This window comes from Melanotaenia boesemani, chromosome 13 (genome assembly GCF_017639745.1).
Source record: "Melanotaenia boesemani isolate fMelBoe1 chromosome 13, fMelBoe1.pri, whole genome shotgun sequence".
NCBI lineage: Eukaryota > Metazoa > Chordata > Actinopteri > Atheriniformes > Melanotaeniidae > Melanotaenia > Melanotaenia boesemani.
In genome coordinates this window covers 9,673,593-9,699,045 of record NC_055694.1, presented here as the reverse complement: position 1 = coordinate 9,699,045, position 25,453 = coordinate 9,673,593, and the positions used below count along the sequence as shown (strand labels likewise).

Genomic DNA, 25,453 nt, shown 5'->3' with positions numbered 1-25,453 from the left:
GGAACTCTACATCTACATTGTCGCTAATTTAGAGAAAAAACAAAACAGTATGTGCAGAGAAAAATGTTTGGGTAATTTTGGGGTAATTATAGCAGCACCTTAAAAAAAAGAAAAACATTGATAGTGATATACTGATATACTGAAACATAATAATATAAAAACAAACCCAAAAAACATACTGCAGGAAAACAAATACTCTCTACAAGATGTGTTTTTATTCAACTCACAGTACATTCTACAGATGCACACGTGTTACATCACCTTAATACAACAGTCTTGTAATACTTCCTCTTAAAAATGATGAATTGGTCCTAAAAATATAAAGGAACAAATTTAAAGTCACCAAAACTGTACATTATTAAAAATTCACTTAACACCACATTTGGTTTTTGACTTTTTTCTTTTTTGAAGAAAAAACAAAACAAAACAAAAAACATACTGTCCCTTTAAATGTAATAAGGAACATTAAATTTATTTCCTATCAATGGATTTGAGTTCAGTGTAAGAAACATAAATAAAATCCAGACTGTGGAGTAATCCTGTTGCCTTTATAGCACACCAACCATGCCGCGCAACGTCGTACATTGGCCCTTGTACAGCACAAAAAAAAAATCAATAAAAAGGAATGTAAGACAAGAAACCAGGCACAAATGCACCCAGTACTTCAACATCAGTTCATTTGTAATGCTAGCCTTTAAAATAAGAGGATTTCAGTCTACTGAAGCCACTTTTGGAGGTTTTCATCTGGTCAAAACAAGCCACAAACACAAGAGTGTATGTTAGTTTAAACATTTGGCCGCAGACTTCATTGTGTCAAACATGCGCAAATGTTTAAAAAAAAAAAACCTGCAAATCACAACAACAGTGTGACAGCAAACTTTCAGTGTGTGTCCAATCAAACAAGACTATTTACAGGTGCTAAAATTACAGAAGCATCCTTTTGGTTGTAGACAGATCAGGTGTAACTAGCTGAACATTTGCTCTTCACAGGTGGGACAGTGAAATCTGAACCTAAGACTGACCGACACTAAAAACCCTCCAGTTTCAGAAACCAGTGTCTTTCACACAGCAGCAGAAGCTGTGTTTGTTTGTGAAATCGTGTGCAAAATTGTGTGTATGTTCATGTGTGCATTGGTTAAAAGTGTGCGTGCAAGACTTTAAGTGGAGGTTATACAATGTCTACTTGTGGCAGTCCATCAACAGATTCCTTTTAGTTTGACTGGCCTTTTCATAAATCGTCTAAACATCTCTATAAGGTCATCTGTACACATTCACTACAAGCTATTGCTATTAAATAATCCCAGCTATTGTAATCTTTATATATATTTATATATAGAATATATAATAAAAATATATTGAGCCAAAAAATTACTTCTAGGCATGAGACCACATTACATTACATTTCCAATGAAAAGGTAAGAAATGGCCCGAGCTCTGAAGAAAATTGATCCATTTTGTTGTTGAGCTGTGCTGAGCAGGTCCGGTCTGCAGCAGTTAGGCTGCAATAGTGTGATCAGTCCCTGACCTTCAGTACGAGTGAGAGCTAAAATAATCAGGGCCTGAGGCCATGTCATCAGCCCACAGTGGGACTTGACCAAAGGCTTTGCTATGACACGGGGCTTGTGATAGGACATGACAGGAAAATGCAAACAGAAGACAAGGTGCTGAGGTGAAGATGAGGAGTCACGAATAGGTAGAGGGTGAAGATAGACATGTTTTCATTCTGAAGGGGAATGGGTACAAGATCAAGCCACTTCAGCTGTAGGCCTTGTAGAAAAGATTAGGCCTGTAGAGGAAACGATAACAGACAAAGAGCCAAAATCTATACATATATACCTATACATGAGATAATACACATAGCTGGAACAACATCCAGGCAGTCTTAGCAGTAATGGAGAGTGTGACTGGGACGGTGAAAGCACCAACAGTCTACAGCCCCACCATCAGGGCGATCGCTGTAATCTCCTATTTGTCCTTGTTTGAGTAAAACTCCGCCCAGCGGCTCTCAAAGAAACGCCTCATTGAGTGTCCTGCCATTCCCACCTCCGATGTGTCTTCATTGAAAAGCTCACAGTTGTTAAAGACAAGTTGAGCATCCGCCGCAAACTCCTCACAGCTGCAGTAACTGAGACATGAAACGGCAAAGAAAGGCTTTCAGTGAAAAACCACAAGAAAGGGATAAATTATGAGCAAAGAAAGAACATCTGTATAAAGATGTAGAAAGAATATTAATGGAATAAAAGCATGCAAAAGGATTATGTTCACTCATTTGAATGTGGGTGTGAAGCCTTTCATCTCTAATTTGATTTCACAGAACTTTATTTCTGTTCTAAAAAAAGAATAACTCAGTTATTTGAAACAAACAAAAAAAGATGGTAATCTCTTACGCTCCCTGTAGCAGTCTCTCTCTCATGGTCAGGAAGTCCATGGGGTTCTTGATGATGCGGCGATAGCCTGGTACCAGCCGGGGGTTGACTGGCTCAAGAAACGGCCATGCGTCTGCATGAGCCTCCATCTCCATAAGAATGATCCTGACAGGGAAATAAAAAATGACTTAACACAAATCTATAACTGTGAAAACATTGTAAAGGCTGGAGGGAAAACAAAGCAAAACAAATAGGCTGCATATAATAATGAAACAAAATAAATCTTGATATGATTCTCTCAGCAGAGATGGAGGCGCGACTCACTCGCAGAAGGTGAGGTCAGGCTGGTTGCGTGTTGTCATACGGCGGCGTTTGGTGCCGCCTCCTTCTCCAGAGTAACGGGAAGACGATGGAGGTGCTGCCTCCTTGTGCCGTGTTGCCATTCCGCTGCTACGTCGCGTCATCGTCTCATCCTCAGAGCTGTCGTCTTCATACCTTCTCTTTTTCATCCTGGTGCGCTTTTTGGACGAGTGCTGCAATTCGCCTTCATCCTGAAAAGAGATGCAGACTAGCTGATGAGCAAAAACACAGCAGGAACAAATTTTCTAGTATTAGAGAATTGCTGGAAAGAAATTGGTGGATAAAAGCAAAAGCAAAGACTTTTTTTTTTTTTTAATAGGTTAAAATGAATGGGTTCTGACCTTAGAAACACAAGTTGGACAAAACCAGTCTCCCTCTGGCACCTGGGTGATTTTGGGCCTCAGGCAGTACATGTGGCAGCCCCGATCACAGCTGTCACACAGCAACAAGCACTCATCGTTGTCTCCTTTTCTGCAAACCTGACAAGTCTATTTAAAAAAAAAAAAAAAAAAAAAAAAGAGAGAAGTTACACTGAGTTGTATCGTAATGCAAGTTGCTTTGTATAAAAGTGCCTGCTAAATGACTGTAGAATAGAGTTAAAACGAGTTTGCACAGAAAATTTGAAGTGCCCTCCCATAATACGCCCACCCACCACAGTGAAATGACATCTGAACAGCTAATTTTGAGGCTACTTACTACTTTAGTAACAGATCTCTCCCAAGCGATGGCCTTTTCCAGCTGAAGTAAACACAGACAGAGCTGAGGAGCGCTGCGGCAGCGGTCTAAAGCCTGCCGCCATGTTCGTAGCCGAGAGGTGATTTCACTTTCCAGACTGAAACAGATGAAAGTGAGTTTAAAATCATAAAAATTAAAAACAGCTGTATCAAATGTAAACTTTAAACTCTCCTCTTCACCTGATGACATCCATCGGGTGCTCTTCTCCAGGTGTAGGGGTGAGGGGAGCAAGGCGCATCACTTCAGCTGGGTTCCAGAGCGGTTCCTTTAGGTATCGCCTCTCGATGTTTCTCTCCAGGTTTGCTAGCCGCAGCATGGCCAGGTCCAACGGGTGTGTGGCAATGCGAGGCAGGCCAGACCACTCTTTCTTGGTTCGCACAATCCAGTCATCACGTGGGTCAACATCATGTTCGTAGTACTGAAGGTCATCACGTGTGGAGTCTGGATCTGGGATTGTGTAGGGCTAAAAATAGAGAAAAAGGACCAAGAGCTGAAGTAAAGTAGTGTGGAGTGAGAGAACTTACAACACTTTTGATCCAAGTGTATGGGGAAATGTTTAATCAAGAGTTTCTTAGATTACCTGAAACTCAGCAAGTGGTGTTTCTGCATTTGTCTCAGCATCACCCACTGCACTCTGAGGTGGTGCCTGGAAAAAACCAAAGCTAGTAAATTTGTTTTACTGCTTCAAGTTACATGCACCTCTTTCAGGAAAAAACACACATCACTGAATTTTTCAACTTGAAAACTTGTGCAAATCGAAGTTTGTAGATATCTAAAGAAGCAGTTTCTTTGGCTTTGAGTGAATTTTTTTGCAAGCAAAAATAAACTCAGATCAGTTTCACCTTCAGATGTAGATCAGCAGCAATGACGCGCTGCTCCAGGTCCTCCACCCACTGAAGAGCACTGATGTCAGTCTCTAGCGCCTTCTCCTGCACCTGCCATGGCTGCTGCAGAGCCTCCAGCAGAACATCCTTCTGCTCTACCTTCAGCTCAAATATTGGGTCTAGTTGATGAGGACAAAGGGAAACATTTGTAAGAAGAAGAAGAAAAAACAACAACAAAAAAAACAAAAACAAAACTGGTGCAGGACAATGATGAACGATGAATATCTTTTAAGCAATGCCACTCACCGTTAATAGGTTTGGTGCATATCTCAGTTAAGCTCTCCATGTGTTTGGCCAAATGCTTATGGAGCACCTTCTCCCTGATGCCCCGCGGATGGAGTGCTTGAAAAGTGTTACTCAGTTCTTCTGGATCCTTGATCCACCACCAGCCACGCACCATTGCTGGAGGGAAAAAAAAAAAACAAACAAAAAACACAATTTAACACCCCAGATAAAACGCATAAAAAGAGACTAATAAAAACTTATTCCTTATACCTAGAAAACTACATAAAACCCAATGGTTGTGTAATAACAGGATTTTCCAAGTCTAAACTCCAAGCTATAGGAAATGTTTGGTAGATATTTTTCTTCTTTTCTAGTCATTATTAAGAAGAGGTCAATTTGTTTTTTTAAGTAACATACTTTTCTCACATTGCAGCTGAAAGTCAAAATAATTTTAGAACCATAAACTTACATGCTGGTATGGGCTTGACCACCAGCTGTGTAAAGTACTGCTGCTCGAGTTCCTGGAACACTGAGTTAGGTGGACGGCCGCGGCGTTTAGCTGCTGCTCCTCGAGGCCCTCGGCGAGCCGGACTACTGCCTCTGCTGCCTCTCCTCCGTCTGCGACCCGGCCTGACTGTGACGGTGACGGGAGCAGCTGGAGGAGGAGCGATGGGACCAGGCACAAGCTGAGGGATTGTTGGTGGAGCACAAACGGGTACAGCATGAGCAGCAGCTAGTAATGGGATGTCCTGTTGTATGGACAGCACAGAGTCAGCAGGAGCTTGGCAAGGTAAGAGCGGGTCGGGCTGTAGAGTAGGAAGATGGGAAGAGATTATTTTCAGATCATATATGCTTAAAATGAACTATTAGAGCATAAACGTATTTGAAGCAGCAAACCTGCATGAGTGGAGCAATGAGTGGCGGCACAGCACTTCGGATCTGAGGGAGGAGTTTAACAGGCGAGCTGGGTGACTTGAGCATCTGAGGCTCGGTCAGAGAGTTATCATCACACGGTTGTTTGGGAAGGAGATTGAACCATTGTCCTTGTTTTTCAGCCATCTCTTTCACGCTTTCTTCTGGTCGATTACCATCTGGAGCTTCCCCTGCTGTTGCGCATGTGCCATTGGTCACAGCTTCCTGTGATTGGCTGAGCCAGCTCTGGAAAGCTGCTTGTGTGAGGTCATGCATGTAACTGTTAGGTGATCCCGGCCCTTCTTCTCCCGCTGACCTGATGCTACTTCGACGCCGGCGACGGATCTTTGCCGTGCGAAGGTGAAGCTCAACTTCGGGTTTGATTTTTCGGGGCCGTCCACGGCCTCTTTGCGTGCTCATGAGGGATGCAGTGCCAGGAAGAGGGTCCTCCTCTGGTGAAAAGGCTTGGACCTGGCCTGGAGTGGCCGAAAACGGAGAGGAAGGTAGAATAGGAGGGGGACTGGTAGGCATGGGAGCTTCCTCAACTTTGGGCTCCTTTTTGAGGAAGGTTACAGGTACTTCCGCTACAAGTACTTCTCCTGAAGCTGCAACATGGAAGTGTCAGAAAAATAGATTAAACCAAATTTAAGGGGCTTGTAAATTCCCAAATTTCAAATTCAGTTCAGACTCACTCAGCAGCTCTTCGGGCCCCTCAACCAGTACTCCCCCGAGGTGAGGTAGAGCCAAGTATCTTCGGCGGTAACGGTCCTGACCCAGCATTACCGCCCGCATGGAATGAGACGACTGTAGCAGCTTTTTACGGAAAAATGCTTGGCGCTGTGAAGGTTCAAAGGCAGAAAACCATTTAATAACAAAGCAACATTAACATACAAAGCACCATTTCTGAGTAATATCACACTTACCTTGGTTAGCTTATCTATCTGCCTTTCAAGCTCTGGGATGCTGGCATTGGTAGGGCTCTCATTCTGTAGCAATAAAAAAATATTAAAATTAAAATAATTTACAGGAATAATCAAGATGTAATTCAGAAACAAAAGAGCATACACACATCACTGAGTTTGGGCTCTTCTTTGCGTGCACGCCGGTTTCCTCTTTCCAGAGCTAGACCACTCTCCTCCAGACTGAGGTTCTCTTCCTCAGCAACTCTGGCGCTGCGCCTCCTCTCCTCAAAACACAGTTCCTCCTCTGATCGTCCTGTGCGCCGTGCTAGCGCCGCCTTTAGTCTTAAGATAACACAGTCAAAATTAAGAATCCCACATATGACTGACAGATTTGAGGAGTCAAATTATTCTAAAAACATGATCATACTTGCGAAGTTTCCCCTCAATGATCCACTTGTTCTTCCTGTAGGTTGCCATGTTCTCCAAAGTGTTGTCAATGTCACTAAAGCAAACACACATACAGAAGCCAAGTTAAGGCTTTGTGGAAAAGTGAAAAATAATTCGATTTAAATGCAGGAAGGGACTTCGGGGCCCAACCTTGTCACAACGTTGCTGCTGTTAAGTTCTTCCACCAGGAAACCCAAGATAGCTGCCTTGGTGTCAGGAGGCAGGGCGTGAAAGGTTTTGGTCCTCAGTGTGTTGCAAACCTCCGTCTCATAACCGTAAGATTCCAAAAAGATACGAAGAACTTCTGAGACTGTGCTGCGGGTCAGCTCCAATTCTACCAGCTTTTCCCCAAGTATCTTCACCGACTGTGTATTAAGATGGAGATGAGAGAGAACATGCAATACATAGTTTAATAAATCATTAAGAGTTGCTTCAGTGTAGAAAATGCTTAATGTCTGTCACACACCTGATAATAAGATGGTAGGCCTGGATCATGCAATGCTGCCTCCACCAGCTTTATCAGAAGGTCCTGAACCTCTCCTTGACTGTCGCCCAGGCCTAGCAGACCCTCCTGCAGGGTAGCAAGGCTGGGGATGTCCTTGTTTACATTGAGACCGATCAACTTCCCATAACCATGTAGGAACTCGACTACAGCCAGGCAGTGTGCAAAAGATGTTCCAGAAAGAACCACACCGGGAATGTGAGAGAGCTCTGGCAGAGGCTAGTGGAGGAAATTCAAATAATTCGACATTATTTTAAAAAGTTTTAAAATGCAAAACTATGTAAATATGTGGGTTTGACGGACTCACTTTGTGGTCAGTCAAACACATGTCCTCTGTGGGCTTCTTCAGCTCTTCTGCGATCAGTTGCTGCCTCTTTCGCTCCTCCAGACGCCTCTGGGCCTGGGCCCTCCGCTCTGCTGCCCTCTTAGCTGCCAGAGCAGCATGAGCTGCCGCCTCTGCCTCCGCCTGAGCCTTAGCCAAGGCCTTTGCTTTACTCCGAGCGCTCTGCACCCTGCTACTCTGGGTTGTTCTTTCTCCAGGTGTCTGCTGTACGGGCGAAGTGGCTTCAACCTTAACTGACCTCCTGCGACCAGGTTTTTTGGGCTCTGTGGTGGGCTCTAAATGCGAGTCTTGTGAAGTTGTCAGGTCTGTTGGTTCAGTTTTCCCCTCGAGGAGCTTTCCCTCTTGCTCTAACTAAAAGAAACAAAAAAAAAAAAAAACAGGTGGGGTTAATGTGACGATGACAAACAAGTGCAAATTATTTAAATGTGAAAATTAAGTTGCTCCTGTACCTTTGCTTTCTTCTTTTCCTCTTTCATCTTCTTCATCTTTGCGTCCTCCCTTCTCTTCATTCTTGCCTAGAAAAAAAGAAGAGTAGCAACAAACCAGGATGAGATGTGACCAGAGTAGCAAGTTAAACTTACAACCAGTCAGGAATACATACCTTTCTTTTCATTTTCTTTTTGATTTTTGCTAATTTCTCCTTCTCCTCCTCGGTGAGAGCTTCTATAAAAACGGTTAAACAATTAATTAGTTAAAGATTTGCAATAAGCAAGCCATCAAGTCTTAAGACAAGACATCTCTTAACTTATAGCAAAATAACATTAAGCATAAATCGTCCCTCACCCTTGGCTTCAAGTCGTTTCAGCAGCTTGGCGTCAACTTTGCTGAGAAGGTCGATCATCTTAAATTTGGGAGGTCTACCAGGGCGACGAGCCTGCCCTCCTTTTAGACCACGGACCCTGCGGGGTTTCTCTTTATCGGGGTTTGGTGGTCGACCACGCCGGCCAGTGATGGCCATGATCATAGAGGGAACTTCTTCATTAGCCAACATGACCCACTTTGTGCCCTGTAATCCATTGCAGACATGGATGTAATTTACTTTCACTAAAAATACCTTCCACACAAGTGAATAAAAAGAATTTACAGACCTCTGAAGTTTCTCTTTCTTCATAAAAGTCTCCAACAGGCATTCGTGGGCTGAAACTGAAGTGTTCTCTGGTGACCACGCTGTCTGTGTGTTTCTTCAGGTACTGGAAACAGAAGAAGCAGCAAGTGACAGAACAGTCAACATGATGATTGACAGGCTTATGGTTTTAACAATTTTCAATGCCTTTTAGGGTGTTAAAAGAGTGAGGGGAACTTTTACCTTGATTATTTCTGGAAACTGCTTCATCCTCCTTCCACAAGGAGTGTAATACCAAGTTTCACCTTTCATGCGGTTCTCCATTTTTTTCACACGAATCTCCCTCCTCCAGCTAAGGAAAAGAGAATTTATCATTACGTTCCTGCCATAGCTTTTAGGGAAAATATTTATTTCAACCATTACTTTAACAGTTTTTCTTTAGATCGATTTTCATATGTAGTTGGACAATTTTAAAGAGCACACAATTAATTTAACTTACTGAGACGTGATGTGTGTGTGTGTGTGTGTGTATATATATATATATATATATATATATATATATATATATGATAAAGTGCATATAAATACAAATACAACACTCAATTTGAAGGTTTTGTTTTAATTCATCTTTAGCCAGCAGTGATTTTGGTTCTTTAAAAACTCGTTTACTCTGTTCAAGTAACAAGAGTCACCTTAAACCAACTTAGCACACTGCAACTTAAACTCCTATGAGAGGTCTACAATTAGTTTATTTTAAAAGATCTTACTGGATCCTTTAATATTCTCTCTGATATAAACAAGCTTCATGTAGCAGAGAAAAGAAAAGTCACCCGTGCTGCAGAGGGAACTGGACCTGGTCCTCTGTTGCAACCCTTCTTCTGTTTGATTCGCCTGCACAAGCAAATAAACACCAACGAGCTTAGAATCAAACTTTTATGCTGTCTAAAAAATGTCAACAATGCCAACAATAACCTGCTTCATTACCTGCAGTGGAGCTATCGTCGTCATTTTCATCACCATCATTAGCGGTTGTTTCAGCATCTCGTTTCTGAGTTGTGACATTTCCTTCTTGATCTTGTTTTCTGACCCTTTTCATCTTCTTGGGTTTCTCAGCTGCTGTGTTGATAGCTGCAGCGTTGGCCAGAACAGCTTCAATCGCAGCCGTTATTGGATCCACCTCCTGTGTGAGAGACCCAGCCCCTGCTGACACATCTGATGCATTTTTGGCCTCCATCTTGAAAGATTTCTTTCTCTTTCTGCCCCTTGCGCCATCTTTAGCACCTCCTTCTTCATCAGTCTTTATCTTCTCCACTTTTAGGGCTCGAACTCTAGGCTTTCGCTGGGCCTCCTCTGGAGCTTAAAATAAAAAAAGAGGAAAAATAGCTTTTTAATGAAATATCCTTTTTAGAGTAAAATTTGGTTAAAATCAGAATATTAAATACCTGTGGTTTTAATCCATGCTGCCTTTGGAGTTCGAGGTTTACGTGGTGTCCCTTGGGTTTTCAGGCCTCCAGCAGCTGACACAGTCTGCTCCGTTACTGGTTGGAGTGGGTGTACAGCAGGGCTCTCTGCTGGGGTACTGAAGGCGATGAAATTCTCATCTTTCATCTTGAAACTTGGGGGTGTCATTGTCTCATTAGCAGTGGTCTTAATAATGTGTCCAGCTGAGTCTGGTGTATCACATCCTCTGGGCTCCCACTCTGCTTCAGGACCTGAGACGGAACATTAAACTGTGTCAGTAGAGTGCAGAAAAAGAGTAATGACTTAGAAAGCAGTAAAGTCATCTATATTTATAGATCTCTTTATTAGGAGACAAGTATCCCCCTTTTAACAAAAAAATCTGACATAACACAATTTTAGTATTCAAACTAATAAGTATTTTAAACTAGTAAATAGTGTAAGTAATTAATAAATAATTCCCAAATGTACCTTGAACAACTGGCTGAGATGAGACAAATAGGTGTGAATCTGACACACTTGAATCAACAGGAGGGTCTTCAGTTTGAGAGGTATTGTTTAAGGAAGACGCCAGCATGGACTCTTCTGTCATTTGGCAGCTGCTTGTCTTTTCTGCCTGGGATGTTTCCTCTTCCCTGGTCGAGTCCACCACGTTATCTTCAGAGTCATCTTCAGAAAAGCTGGTATTTTTAGTGCTGTTAAATGTAGTAGATTGTTCCTCCTTAGCATGGGATTTGCTGTCAAACTGAGAAGTGTCCTTTCTCATGGGAAAGCTGTGATCAAAGTCAGAGGAGTCCCCTAAACATAAGCTATCACCTAAAACAGAGGTTGTTTCCAAGACAGAGCTGATATCAATTCTAGAGGGGGTGTCACATGTTGTATTGCCATCATAATGAGAAGAAGTATGGGAAGAGTTATCAAAACTTTGTTCATCTGTCAGATGTTGTACTCTTGTGCTGTTAAGCTGTGGGGACTTTCCGAGTGGAGATGACTCCACTGAGGAGTCCCCTGCCTCTGAGACCATGCTACTCTGCATGCACGACTTCTCAAAATCGGTTTGTTTATTCTTGAGATCTTTATCAGGAACACTGGTGCTCTGTAAGGGTTTTCCTGGAAGATCGCTGAGGGATTTGTGTGAGTAGACTTCTGATTTCTTAGTTTCAGTCGCTTCCATCTGTGATGTCCCTATTGTTCCTGGATCCAGCTGGGAAAGAGATTCCTCTGGTTTTCCATTTCTTTTAATTTCCACTGCTTTCCTTTCCTTACTGAGACCACGTTGGTCTGACTCAGAAGAAGACTGTGTTAGCACACACGGAGTGGTGGTGGTGTTTGGAGGATGCTGCTCACAGTCAGAGCTTTGCACCACTCTAGAAGACATATCCATTTCAGGAGGCACAGACACCAAGGCAGGAGGGGAGGACATGGGTGCAGTCCTGGAGGCTTGAGTGGTTACAAGAGGTAGGGTAAACAGAGGTTGGACTGTAGGACTGTCTTGGGCTGCTAGAGGGGGTAGGTTAACACCCCCTGGTGGTGTTGATGATGCAGAATCGGTAGAAATACCTGTATCAACACCTGGACTAGTGTATGTCTGACACTGGGAAACTGGTGTTTGTTCACAAGGTTTACTGCCAACTAAAGAGGTTTGTGATGCTAATGCAGGAGAAGCAGATGTTGACAAACGATGGTCGGGCAACGACAAGGCTGAAGTCGGGGATGTTTCAGGTAGGGAATTTACACTCACAGATAGATTAGCAGACATCAACTTAGGAGGACCAGGTGTTTCATGCTGACCTCGAGATGAATCAGTGAAGCATGGTGTTAAATGCGACTTGGACCCATGAACCGTCTCTAGGGATGGGATGGGTGTGGAGTAAGAAGGGATGGAGGCTACGGCAGGAGACGAAACAGTTGGAGAAGGTAAAGAAACTGAGGGAGGCAATGCTGACTTTGCTTGATGAAGCAAAGACTCTGATGAAGATGAGACTGGAGGTCCTGAAGAGCCTGCTGCAGGTCTAGACATGCTTTCAGTGAAACCAAGAGGTTTGGAAACCTTTGAAGGTGATGCAGACAGGGGTGATGAGGATCCTTCTGACGGATGCTTGGACCCTGCAGGGGATATCTCAGCTGCCCCAGAGGTTGAAGTTCTGAGGCCTTGCATCATTCGGTGAGGTGAGGACAGTCTGGAAGAAGCAACTGCAGATAGAGCAAGGGACGCATTGGAAGGAGCTGACATTTGTGGGGGAGCAGATTCTACATCACGGGATGAAACCATAGGAGCTCCAGGCGCAGATGTGGGAGATCCAGAGAAAGTAGGAGGTGCAGAGACCCGTGGTGGTGTTGAGGCCTTGGTTAGAGATGCTGATGCTGCAGAGACCGGAGATGACACACACTGGGGAACTGGGAGAACGGCTGGATCTCTGACAGGGGAGGTCATTTCTTGATGTAAAGCTTCTGGCTGATCTGAATGGTGATGATAATCACCTTGAGGACCTACATAAGCAGCCGATAGTTTGGGTTGGTAACTGTCAGTCTTGGGTGGCCTCTGGGCAACGGGTGCTCTTTCACTGCTATTATAGCTTGTGTCAACCTCTTTGACAGCTTCCCTTGAATGCCCTAAAAGAGAGGGAGGGGTTAAGAAAAATGGCAAATTAAGAAGGAATATAATACGCTTTTGCTCACAAATATAATTTGATTATTGTTTAGAAAGAATTTTATAATATAAGCAAAAATGTCCAGCAGACTTTAGCAACCCATCTTGACGGTAGTTTATTTATAGAATGACTAGTCAAACAGTGGCACCTGCTGGTAATATCTGAACACAGAGTACTAAGCTTGAAGTGAGACACTTTACATATTTGGATTTTTCAGACTTCTACAGTAATCCAGCAAAACTGGATTCAGCAAATGCAACATGAAAATGTAGCACAAGCAGGGAGCACCATTATTCAGCAAGACTCTTAGCAGGGATGGCTAGGTCATAAAGTAAGGAGAAATAAAACCATATGATTAGCATGACTGGCATTAAAAGCAGGAAGTGAACTGCAGAAGACGACAGTTCAAATTGTGAAGAATTAAAAGTACAATACCAGAAATGCAGCACTGTTAAAATTTAGAACTAACAAATTCCAGCTATCATAATCATAGTTAGTAGCTTTATAAAAACTGGAAAAACACAGGACTTAAAGGAAACCCAAAGTTAGGGAAGTTGTAAGTCACCTCGTGCTGGAGAAGATATTCCCACATTGCTAGTATGGGGGCTCCGCTCCCTGCTGTGACCCTTGGGGGATCCACTATCCTGTGCTGCTGAAGGTGAAATAATTGGTCCTGATGACATCCCCACAGGCAGAGGACTGCCGGTGCTCCCTCTGCCTAAGCTGTGGTGCTGTGGGCTGCCACGTGGAGGAGTAAAATTCTGTGAAGTTGGGGACATCATCTGAGTCTGGCCTTGAGGCTGAGACTGCTGTGGCGGCTGCTGCTGAGGAGATGGCAGGGATGGGTGCTGGGGCTGATGCTGGTAGTAGGGCATCCCATTAGGCATCATACCGTAATGCTGTGGTTGCTGGTGCTGCTGGTGGTGATGATGGTGTGGCTGACGATGGGAGTGGAGGTGCTGCTGTGATGGTTGATGTGGGGGCTGTTGTAAGGACTGCTGCTGGTGATGTTGTGGTGATGTAATCCCAGGATGTGCCTGACTCTGGTAAGTCCCATACATGCTGTGGGAATTATAACTCATCTGCTGCTGGCCAGGGTTACTCCTGTTCCAGTACTGATTCCCCGTTAGAGGAATGTTTGCAGGGCCTGCAACAGAGGACTGGTGGGAACTTTCGATACCCCCATTCAATTGGTACTGTCCATGACCCTGGAAGTGGTGCTGTGACTGAGGCTGACCCATTCCAGGTGCAGGCTGCTTCTGGTGCATCCCGTGCCCAGGAGAAGTGGCCATGCCTGGACCATACTGAGGATGACCACCCCACAAGTAGTCATAGCTCATGCTACTCTGGTGGTGGTTGCTCACGTGAGGGTAAGAAGCTGATGGTGGGTGGGAACCAGGCACACTGGACCCAAGTACAGTAGTGACGCCATTCACATTCATTTCGCCATTCATATCTGTTAGATAAAGAACATAAAAGGAGCTTTAAAAAAAGGTCTGCATTAGTTAAACTTGATTTTTGTGGTTGGAATAGGGTACACTATTAAAGTGACAGAGAAACAAAATATTTCTATGTCTTTTTGCAGTCGTTTCACATGTCTGTTTTCATTTTAGTCTTTTTGTCTCCTTGAGGTTCCTTTTTTTTGTTTTTGTGATGTCATTTAGCCCCTTAATCATTTTTAACCTTCAGTCATTTTGATCATCTCTGTAGTAAACGAACACTGCTTCATCTTTACTGTATTTTTTTTTTATCCTCATTATACATCTCATCTGAAGGTTGTGATCTTTTTGTATCTCTTTGTCCCACTTTAACAACACGCTGCACATGTCTGTAGTTGTGGCTTTGGTTTCTTTACTTTTCTTGCAATAGTAAAGATTTTCATTTTGTCTTAAAATCTTCTATGTCTATGTAGTGAAGCTTTATAAAAATGCCTTTTTGTCTCAATGTAGTGTCTTTTTTGTGATATTTTGCAGGTGAAGCTCAGGGGAAACTGAGACCCATGTCAGATATGTCCATTCAGTAGTACACCAAGGTGCTTAAAGGATAAAAAAATACTCACTCTTCCCCTGCTGGGGAAAACTCATGGAGGACCCGTTAGTATAAAGAGAATCCCCTGAGGAGAGTTTTAGTCCTGAGTTTGCTGAGGAGTGGGTGCCATAGTTGAAATGGTTATTTGAGTCCATCTGAAGAAAGAAAATAAATTAATTAATCTGTAAAATTAAAAACAGAATCACTCAGCTGTTGGTTGTTCACTTTTACCAAAATGTGTTAAAGTGATGCAATTGTGGAGCAAGGTTAAAATGGGCACGAACGATAAGCCTAACTACATGAAGCACTTGTGTATACATTCATTTTCGCAAGTTATGTAGCTATGGAGACATATTACTTTATGTAATGTGCCATTTCCTCCACAAAATGTCTCTCTTCTGTGATTTTGGCAACAGCAGCTTGTGACAGCACCATTTCGTTCCAACAACAACCGTCAAAATGTCGCAGCCAGCAGCAGCAGATGCTAGGCCCTACTGAGTGTAATGGACAAACGGAATATTACGATAGAAGCTCATCATTACCGCTGATGAGGCGCTGCTAATGTAAGCGCAGCTTTCCGAGTCTACCATGATAAATGTATATTCCATGCAGGTTAACGCTCAAACATTTTCAAAAGCAGCTGGCTCGGACAAACTAATGAAGAGATTATGGAGAATATTTTACACTTCAGGCCTAGAAAACTGTTTACCCCGCCACTCGCTGTTTTAACAGTTCCCGGTAGCCCCTCCAGGATACTTGATTTCCTAATTCAACAAGGCCGTTGCAATAGCAGTGAAGTGCCGTGTTAGCATAGATGTGCTAGCAGCGCCCTTAAACGAACAAGACACTTTAAAGCGCTGCCCGTCGGCAGTGCTAACAATATTTACCTTTAATGATAGATACATAGCCCGTACTTAAAAGGGTTCTCTTTCATTTTGACGTCAATTATTAGACAGAAAATATAACCACTCTAGTCCCAAGGTTATTAAGCTACAGCATCACAATAGAACCTAGCTAACACACGCAGGCTATAAAGCTAACCAATAGCATCCATAACGTTTATCCGGAATTAAGTAGGCTGCAATGCTAGCTCATAGCCAGGTAGCAGGTACCGTAACCACGCTGGTTTGGATCCATGATGTCCATTAACAATAATAATAATAATAAAACGTAGATAATGTGAATAAATATCAACCTGTTTGATAATTATAGCAAACATAAACTCACTCACCGGACTAGATAATTAATAAATGGAGGCGTGTTCCCTTTTGTTCACTGGCTAACGTTAGCTAGCAGCCAGATGAAGTTACATTGTTTACGCTGCACGCACACAGACAATTTCAGCAGAGCATCATCCTCCCACACTGCCACCATCCAAAGTTTTGCTGATTTTTAACTTAAAGGTGTCCCACCTTTTAGTTCTTGGATCCCGAAGGCGCAGAGGACTCTTAACCTTCGTCTCAACGGATTTACGGATGAAGATGACAAAGCGATAAATAATAAACAACTATTCTCTAACCTTTGGGTTTTAAATTAGCAAACATGGCTGGTGTGGTCCAGTACAGCCTTGATCACAGAACGGAGCGCGATGGAGCTGCGTAAAGATATTAACAGTAAGCACACACATCCGGTGAAAGTACATCACGAAACTTCACAGGAGACTCATATGAGTATTGAAAATAAATTAATCTAAAATAATAATGTATATCTTTTATAACGAAAACCTTCCGTTTCCCTAAGTATTTAATTTATGATCATTGTTCTACAAATATTTTGCGGCTACGAACACTAGTAATTCATCTTTTCTCCGTTTTTTGTTTTTTTTTTTCTTTTTTGCCTGTGTTACTACATCGATTGAAAAAAGAACATAATACATTATAATGTTGTATTATTGTAAATTGCACTTGTGCTTTCTGGTGATTATTATTTATGTATTTATCACATTAGACATGAACACGTAGATTTTAGGCTTTAATAGTGTAAACAGGAAACTACGTCATCTTATTACCGCCAACTTTTCATAAATTACACTATTAAGAGGAAAATCGGGCCTGACGAGGAGGTATGCTAATATGCTGGGCCGAAAATCCCACAGGTTTCTGGGTCCTAACGCCGAAATTTGCGGCATAGAAATTTACGAAGAAAAAAAGAATGAAATCATATTGCATTACTCTGTTTAGAGTCACGTTACTTGAAATAAATTCTGTAAGGTTAACCGTTGTGGTCATCTTTTGTGTCTGAAATCGCTTAATTGTGCACATACCATCCCCGCTGTTTTTTCTGTTCTTTAAATTAGACACAAAAAGTAAAGACATTTGTGCGTGGTCAGTTATTTATCCTCTTTAATAAAACCAATGGGTTTTGTATTATACATCGCTGGAAAGCCCTGATTACGCACCTTTATAATTAGGCGTGACTTGCACAGATTGTGCTTCTGCGGAATGAGAAAAGAAGCTAAAGGTGTGGGCAGTGCCCCCCAAAATCATCTACAATATTCTCCTGTTGGTCTTCAGTCGTTTTGAGTTGCTTGGTGGATTGGATAAATCCACTTTACCACAGTAAAGAGGAAAATTCTTCATTCCTCAGCCAGGAGATGTTGAGGGTTAACCAGTGTGGTTGTTCAGCAGGTACAGGACACCCAAGCTGTTTACACAAGTGTTCGTCAGGGTTGAGATCAGAACTCTTGTCAGGCCATTCTATCCACCCCCAAATTCTGGAAATGCTTTAATGATCATACTATTCATACATGTCTATCAATTGGGTGCCAGTCGTACATCTGAGACTAATTTGAATCTCAAAAGAGAGAATATCAACAGCAAAATGTTACAAGGAATTTGACCCTTTTTTCCATAACAAGAGCACTACCCGCACGTTTAGTTGTATTACTCATGTGCACAAACGCACAATCCTTAAGTTATACCTCCTTGTAAAAGTGGCTGATCAGGTTTTGCCAACCATGCTTAATGCAAACACCAAGTGATTTTATTACATGGGAGAAATAGTGGACCAAACACAAATGCCCTCATTCTTTGTGTTAAGGTTACAATGTTTTTTCAGTCTAACAAGACCCAAACTTTAATTATACAAAATATACTGTCTCCAGTGTTAGTTCATGGTTACCGGTATTTTAGGTTGCATGTGTTGTCTTTGACACTGTTATAATTGGGTTAAATTATAAGCTACACAATCATGTATTAATACTTAACTTGCTCCAACAACCCAGATAATGTAATCAATGCCTAATTTGTTGTGGAAGGTAAAAATCTTCTAAAAATCTGCACCATTAAGTTTTAATAAAGAACACAAACCACTTAGTTATTCTTAAACAGTTTATTAGAAAGATGTAGACAGTAATAAAAAAAAATTTCCACTGATATTGAACATCGTCTCCCCTTACATTTTATTGACAGTGCAAATATGATTTGGTCATCACGCCATTTTGTTGCAACACTCCCTCACGCACGGAAAGAACCTGGAGGATAGCACAAACCGAATGATGCCGAGGCCCAATAAAAGGTTCAAGCCTCCATCAGCTGCAGAACATATCACCTTGTTTCTGCTGTGAAACACGTGCATGTAATGTGGGGTATGAACAGGTTGCTGTTAAGATACTAAATATGTGGAATTCAATAAGTACAGTAGGTGATTACTGGGAAGATGCAAATATTTTTGCAATGAATTCTGATTAATCCAATTTTACAAAACATTAAACATGAAGTAAAGGGAAACACGCAAGCTGGAAGGTTAAGCTACTGATACAAAAGACTGTCTTCCTGGATATCTAACTCACTGCACATGGAAGGCTTCAGAGGACCTCAATCAGTAAATGCATCTTAGAAATTAAAAAAAAAAAAAAAGAAAATGCATCTAGTTCTTAATTCATGATATAAACTACACTGATAAACTAACTTAAACACAGCATTTGTTATAAATGGGCCAGATCAATTTTAAAGCAAATTATTTGATACATTTTAAGTTTCTTAACACATATTGTTCAGTTGCGGTCCACTATACAGTTTTTTCCCCCATCAAATAAAGTTGTGCTTAGCTGTAATTATTAACAGTGAAACAAGCTAGCCAAAAAGGTGCAGTACAGCAAATGGAAGTGGAGATAGCTGCTCTGTACAATACCATGCAAATCAACTGTAAGTAGACTGATTGGTCAAGAGTTTGGAGCTGAGGCTATGGATTTAAATATGGCTACTGACTTATATGTACAGCTGTTTGTCACTGCCTTCAGTTTCAAGATATACATTTGTTTAGATTCCTCTTGTCCCCTGTTCTTCCATCTTCTTTCCAAAGTCTGACACTCTCCTACTCCAAATCTGGCATTTCTGAAAGTTAAAAATGGATAAAATTAAATTCTCCTTCACAAATCAGAGCTTTAACAGCAGTTTGTTTAAAAGCTCACTAATACTTACTCTCATCATCACTATCTGCAGATTCATCCTAAAATAGGAGGAGGATGATGGGAAAAAAGGGAAAAATGAGGTTGATAACCATTACACAACAAGATTACACAACATCCACCTCATTGTTCTGATCTATGAACAGTTTTTACTGATGATTAAAAAGCTAATGTGTGGAAATTGAGGTAAGAAAAAGATTCTTACATCATCTGCACCGTCTAGGTCAGGAAGGTCATCTTCACCCCCCATGTTGTTCATCATCTGTAACACATGACATCACTTTCTTCTTTTTTCTTTTTTTTAATTTTAACACCAACAAATCAACACTGCTAATTCAAGAGAAACAAGTCTGAGCCTCACAGGTTCATAGAGTAAATAAGATAATGACATTTCTATGTTGGTGTTTTCCTATATAACCGTTTTATGCAGAGGACCTTAAAGGAAATGGGATATTACCATCTTGTTCTATTCTTTGAAATACAAGATTAGATTGCTGGGACAATCAATCTGCAATCCAACTTATGGTTAAAACAAAAATCCAATGCCCATTTTGTTTCATATTGTAAACATTTCACCTCAAGTAATCAAGCATTCATTTTATTCACACTAATCAAAAGTACTTACATCTGAGAATTGATCAAAGTTGCCCATCTCCTCATCCGAGTCGTCCTCCCAGTCTTTCCAGTTGTTGAAGTCGACACTGAGCCAACTCAGCTGTGGAAACAAGTCCCATCATTTTCAGTGAAACAATTTAGCCTGGAAAACCAGTACAGTTTAGAGCTCATGTTTCACTTGTTCGAGCAGAAAGGGTTCAAACAGGACTCCAAAATCAAAACCAAGCAACCAAAATCAAAACTGAATATCTAAAATGAGTTTAATGCAAATAAGTTTCGTCAAAACGCGCTACATTATATTTTATCACAAACAGTTAGGTATATCAAACTATGCCCGGATGTATTTCGGGCTGAAACTGTACAAAAAGACTTTTGGAAAACTAAAAACAAAAAAACTCAGCAGCTCCAGACCAAACACTTGTCTGGTAATGTTGCATTTTTAACAAAATGAACTCAAACATTGTCCTCCAACAATGTCAAATAACCTGTATCATTTCAGGATGCATCGATTTCAGGATGGACGCCATACTTTCATCATATTTGTGTGTGCACGACTGACCTTAGCCTTATCTTTCGTTAGCCTTGGCCACGCCTTCCCTGGCTGTGCTTTTTGTAGATAACACAACACCGAACGATCTGTGCGTTTGTGTTTGGACTCCTGCATTGAGTTGGGAAGAAGACAAAGCAATATATGACCGCAAGGACACTAAACCTTTTTTTTTTAACAAAACAAATTACAGCCCTTTGCATTTTAGTAAATCTTAATAAATGAACATGCAACTTACATTCTCATTGATAGCTTCAAAAAGTTCTACTTCATTCTCATGTTTGACATTGTCATTTCCTCCAAGACAGCTGTGGGAAGGGAAAAAGAAAAACACTTAACTCTAAGACAGTAAGAGTAGAAAAACCACTATATCCATAAATAACATATTAAAATATTTATTAAGACTCTTCTTGCAGAAAGCATACCTGAAACCAAACTTTGTTTTATCAAAGTTCACTTTAACATCTTTGCTGTCGGCTACACAGAACTCTATAATAACCGAGTCCCTCCTGTCGTACCACTTAGCAGTCGCTGGATGCCTGTAAGGAAACAGAGGACATGGGGACAAGTTATAACCACACAAGCTATCGGTCAAAAAATTATGGTAGACAAGTATAATAGAAATATACAATCTGTGCATCTTTTAGCATCAAATATATGCAGCAAATCAGCAACCCCTTAAAGTTATTGGGCTCTTTGTTTCAAGACAAAAACGTGGCTTGGCTTCGTTTAACATTAGCTGCTCATTGAACTGAATCAGCTGAATATCTGAAAGGTACCTGTGATGATTTTTTTTAAGTTGGAGGTGCTAAATTTCCACTCAGGTACTAATAAAAGGGAAAATGACCATTTAAAAATATGACATGCTAAAATCTAAAATTACTGCAGCCCTCTACAATAATCACAACAAGTAATTATGCATTTATTGTAACAGGTCCACACCTATATACTTAAGTTTTTGAGCATGTAAATAGACAAAGATGTACATCTTATTTTTAGAGCACAACAGACTATTAATACATGATGTAGGTCCAAGTGCTGTGATGAGTGGGGACATCTTTAGGTACATGCGGCTATCAACAGGCCTTGTATCAGGTTACCACAGCATCAAGTTACACCATGTGTTCAGTAACGGGAATATAAAAAAGTTAATCTTTGTTTTCTCAAACATAACTCAAACTTGCATGTGTAAAAACCTAAAGTTTTAATTGTTTTAAATGCAAAGCCTAGCTGCTAATAACATGTTTAGCTTACCATAAAACAAGCGTGGCCAACTTTGTTTTCAATGAAGCCCCCACCTCATTGAAAACAAAGTGACTGCTACCACATAAACTTATCTCATTCCGCATTAAAGACTCACGCCTTACATGCACATTATGTTTTAGGCGTGTTTACTTTCACAACTGCTACAAATATTTTAGTGACTCAACCATCAGCCAAACCCTCCGACAAATTACCCATGAAGAGTTTGAAAGCTAATATTATCACTCAGTTAAAACCATAGCCACTAACAAGAGATAGCTTTGTTGATGATAATCCCAGATTTCCTTTGTAATGCCAATATCCCAGCCATTTACACGGCTCTGGTGCTAATCTAATGAGAGTCTTCCAGAAGTCTCAATGAGCACTGCTAACCCGGCTGCTAACAACGCTGGCAGTACTACAAACCATGCGGTGTACCAGCACCACGCTAAAGCTAAAATAGCTCACTTTCCATTTAAAGATTTAAAAAAATATATATAAAACTAAACTAAACTGATAACAAATTTTACGACACACTGACATGTTTTACTAAGGTATTTTACACAACAAACGTTAGCTAGCCCTCTAATTCATTAAGGGAAGGCCAACCTCCCGCCTTTGCAAAAGCATGTTGTCAAATGGGTAACGACGTTTAGCTAAGCAAGTGAATTATCGCACTTTCCGCCCACGCGTTCACTCTCTACTACTTACATATCCTTGCGTGAAGTATGCTTCTTTATCACAGGTAAATTGTCTTGTGAACAGAGGGTTAATGCCTGTTAAAGAAGGAACGCTGTCTACACACAAGCTATGCAAACGCCTAAAGCCGTGAACTGCACGCCGTAGTTTCTTACGTACCTCAGGATGAGAATAGCGGGACTTACGCACTCTGTGCGTATTGGATTTTTCTAGAGCTTTCAGTTCAGCCACAGCTGTGAGTAATGAGGGAAGCGCTACACGATCTGCCCAGAATTTGGCTGGACTCAATCAAATGTAAACAGATTAGCTATGGCGTCTTTATCATCTAATATAATAGGCTCACATATGAGCATGTTATAGAGTTGCGGGACCATGAGTACAGTGTTCATAAAATTCCCAAGCTTATAAATATATCTTACATTGGAACAATCTTGCACTCTCATATGAGAGCATTGCATTTTAGTTAATGCCGCACCTTGTACTTAATTCTGTGTCGCTTATACCTGTTGTCCCATAGTAGTTGAATGAATAGTTGAGACTTTTATTGCGCCACCTAGTGGTAGCAAAAGCTAACTACACTATTCAATGGAGAATCAAGGCGATGCCACTGAGACAAAAGTGTTAAATGTGCAAACACTAACCAAATTTTGTGCGTGAAACATATTTTAATTATACTTATTGGGATTGGTTATTTGACGTGGCAAAAAGGACTTTTTTTAAAATCAGGGAGTACAGAGGAAACATTTGGCGTTTTTCTAAATATGACTTAAACATTAAGTTTTTAAAAAAATTGTAAATAAAAGTTTGTCATATGTACAACAAGCGGGCCGTTTACCTGTACAATGAAATTCTTTGCTGTTCACAATGAAACCTACGCAATAAAAACCTACATATGTAAAAACAGATAAGTACTATAATTCATACAATTAGAAATAGTCATGTGGAGAAAAAAAAATTAAAGACAACAACAAAACAATAGTAATATAAAGTAAATAGGGCATGGTAATTTTTGTTATGCTATCATTACTTAAGTCAAATCAGAAATCAAATCAAGTTAAAGCAAAAGGATTAAATAACAACAGAAAAATAAACTATGCAAAAACAGATCTGTGGATTAAAAAAGCTGTATAAACAAACTCCAGCCTTTAAATAATTGTGCATAAAATATGTTTTCAACAACAGCCATCTGTGCAGTAGTATGTAATTGCAGTGAGTGTGCAATTACATACGTACAAACTAAAAGGCTACACAATCAAGGACAGATTAGCCTACAGGTATATGAGGGTTAACTCAAAACTCCTGACAGCTGTTTGGGATCTGATGGCAGAAGGAAAGAAAGAGTCCTGTTATCTAGAAGTCCTGCATTTCATGCTTCTGTACCTCAGATCTGAGGGTAAAAGTTCAGGTTGGGGCTGAGTGAGGGGGCCTTGATGATAGACTGTATAACACTGTGGTTATACAGTGCTGTGCAGAGAGTCCTGGTGATCTTCTCAGTAGTTTTCACTCTCTGCATGTGTTTGCAGTGCCACAGTACCACACAGTCCAGCTGGTCAAGATGTTCTCAGCAGTGTAGCTGTGGAAGTTTTTGAGGATCTTAGAAAACACACTAAACTTCTTAAGCCTCCTGAGAAAGTACTGCCGCTCCTGAGCGCTCACAATCTGTGTGGAGTTCAATGTCCAAGTGAGATCCTCCCTGATACAAACAGCCACGTAATTAATGCTGCTCACCCTCTCCACCTCAAGTTCCTGCATGTCCAATGCCTCATCATTTCCTGCCTTTAGTGACATGGTCGTGCATAACAAGTCTTTCAAAGTGTAAAAAGATCTAAAAGTAGGCAATGATGGTGACAACTTAAACAATATGAAAAGGACTGACAAAGTCCGGCGGAAAAGGTTTTTTAAAATTTTTTTTTCCAAAAATGCTTGCTGCAGGTTTAACGATTGAAGAAGTGATCGCTTTTTACAACCATGAAAACCAATTAATTAAACCCCAGAGAAACAGCATAGAAATGCTGCAAAGATGGAAAATTGTTTTGTAAAAACAATGCAGAAACTATCAGTTGACCAAATCATTAAAAAAACAGCAACAGAGAGCCTCAACATCAAGTTATGTGCAGTTATAAGTAGCAAACATAAACATTTTTAATTAATTTCTGTGCAAAAAGAAGCTGTGTGAAGACATGGTTGATTTTTTCTTAATGTCGTCATTTTGAGATTACAAGTTGGTGCAGGGGATTTCTAATTACAGTCATCAAGGGTCATTTTCTGCCAGGTTTTGATTTTTAGATCAGTGGTTCCAAACCTAGGGTCCAGGTCCTCTTAAGAGCACAGGGATGTGAACAAAGGAAGCACAGATCTTTCAGAACAAAGTTAATAATAAACAATTAAGTCAGAACATTTTTTTTTTTTTTTTTTTGTAGTCTGCAAAGTTGAACAATATCCATTTGAGGTCTCTTAAAAATAAAAATAAGGATAAAGGAGATGGATTGGGACATAACGTTGCTGCTTAGAGCAGCTGAAGAGAACCATGATATCAGAAGTATTTTCTGGAATCACTTACCACGGTGAAATCAGTTTTACTGTGCTGGATAGTCGACAGAAATTTCCTGTGGAGCTACCAGTGTCTCTGTTAAGGACCATCAATATGTGACTAGTTTTCTGTAAAACGGTAATCCTCATACAGATTGTTAAAAAAAGCAAACAGAATTTTCAATGAAATGCCCATGTGATCCAGTGACTCAAAAGAAAAGCTGAATTCTGACATAAACAGACTAATAACATGTCATTTTGGTTGTTATTAAGGGTGCCTAATGTTTTGGATTGCTTTGAAAGTTAATAATTATTCATAATTCTTCAAAACCTTCTGAGCCACTCCAGATAGCATAAAATGTTTGGCCCAAATATGCATTTTTGTTTGGCCAAAATTTGGCCTTGACTTAACAGTGCCAACACTCAGCCACATGACCACCACATGTAGGCCACAAGAAAATTGCTAAAAGGTAATAGGACCATTTCTGGACCACAAAATACTTGACATAATCAAGATCCAGCCCAAAAACTGACATC

General features: G+C 40.8%; 2 protein-coding genes across 5 annotated transcripts; both read right to left on the bottom strand.

Moving 5' to 3' along the window:
- Positions 1–193: 193 nt before the first annotated feature.
- baz2a (bromodomain adjacent to zinc finger domain, 2A) lies at positions 194–16,463 on the bottom strand. Of its 3 annotated transcripts, none has more exons than XM_042004079.1 (30): positions 16,289–16,463; positions 14,908–15,031; positions 13,414–14,304; positions 10,669–12,810; positions 10,182–10,451; positions 9,724–10,095; positions 9,570–9,630; positions 8,983–9,091; positions 8,765–8,866; positions 8,460–8,682; positions 8,278–8,339; positions 8,126–8,191; positions 7,641–8,027; positions 7,298–7,552; positions 6,982–7,196; positions 6,812–6,886; positions 6,552–6,726; positions 6,406–6,468; positions 6,175–6,319; positions 5,468–6,087; positions 5,040–5,376; positions 4,592–4,747; positions 4,304–4,464; positions 4,042–4,107; positions 3,641–3,924; positions 3,423–3,558; positions 3,068–3,214; positions 2,691–2,917; positions 2,388–2,531; positions 194–2,125 (listed from the first exon to the last, which is right to left on the bottom strand). In XM_042004079.1, the coding sequence occupies exons 2-30, from the start codon at positions 15,029–15,031 to the stop codon at positions 1,966–1,968; spliced, it is 8,175 nt and encodes a 2,724-aa protein (XP_041860013.1). In that variant the 5' UTR covers positions 16,289–16,463; the 3' UTR covers positions 194–1,965. The 3 variants fall into 3 exon arrangements, with proteins under 3 accessions (XP_041860013.1, XP_041860014.1, XP_041860012.1); XM_042004080.1 differs by lacking the exon at positions 16,289–16,463 and adding an exon at positions 16,108–16,237; XM_042004078.1 differs by lacking the exon at positions 16,289–16,463 and adding an exon at positions 15,764–15,857.
- Positions 16,464–18,191: 1,728 nt separating this feature from the next.
- On the bottom strand, positions 18,192–22,555 carry ptges3b (prostaglandin E synthase 3b (cytosolic)). 2 transcript variants are annotated; one of them, XM_042004141.1, is made up of 8 exons: positions 22,400–22,555; positions 20,872–20,985; positions 20,685–20,754; positions 20,459–20,557; positions 19,910–19,999; positions 19,490–19,546; positions 19,298–19,325; positions 18,192–19,210 (listed from the first exon to the last, which is right to left on the bottom strand). In XM_042004141.1, coding segments are annotated over exons 1-8 (480 nt in total). In that variant the 5' UTR covers positions 22,402–22,555; the 3' UTR covers positions 18,192–19,190. The 2 variants fall into 2 exon arrangements, with proteins under 2 accessions (XP_041860075.1, XP_041860076.1); XM_042004142.1 differs by having other exon boundaries at positions 20,459–20,554; positions 20,715–20,754.
- Positions 22,556–25,453: the final 2,898 nt, after the last annotated feature.

Coding starts and splice junctions, on each gene's coding strand:
- ptges3b (XM_042004141.1), bottom strand. Junction 20,000..20,458: donor TAACGAAAGATAAGGCTAAG/GTCAGTCGTGCA, acceptor TTGTTTCCACAG/CTGAGTTGGCTCAGTGTCGA. Junction 19,211..19,297: donor TGCAGATAGTGATGATGAGA/GTAAGTATTAGT, acceptor TTTAACTTTCAG/AAATGCCAGATTTGGAGTAG.
- baz2a (XM_042004078.1), bottom strand. Junction 12,811..13,413: donor AATATCTTCTCCAGCACGAG/GTGACTTACAAC, acceptor CCTCTCTTTTAG/GGCATTCAAGGGAAGCTGTC. Junction 3,559..3,640: donor CACCCGATGGATGTCATCAG/GTGAAGAGGAGA, acceptor CATCTGTTTCAG/TCTGGAAAGTGAAATCACCT.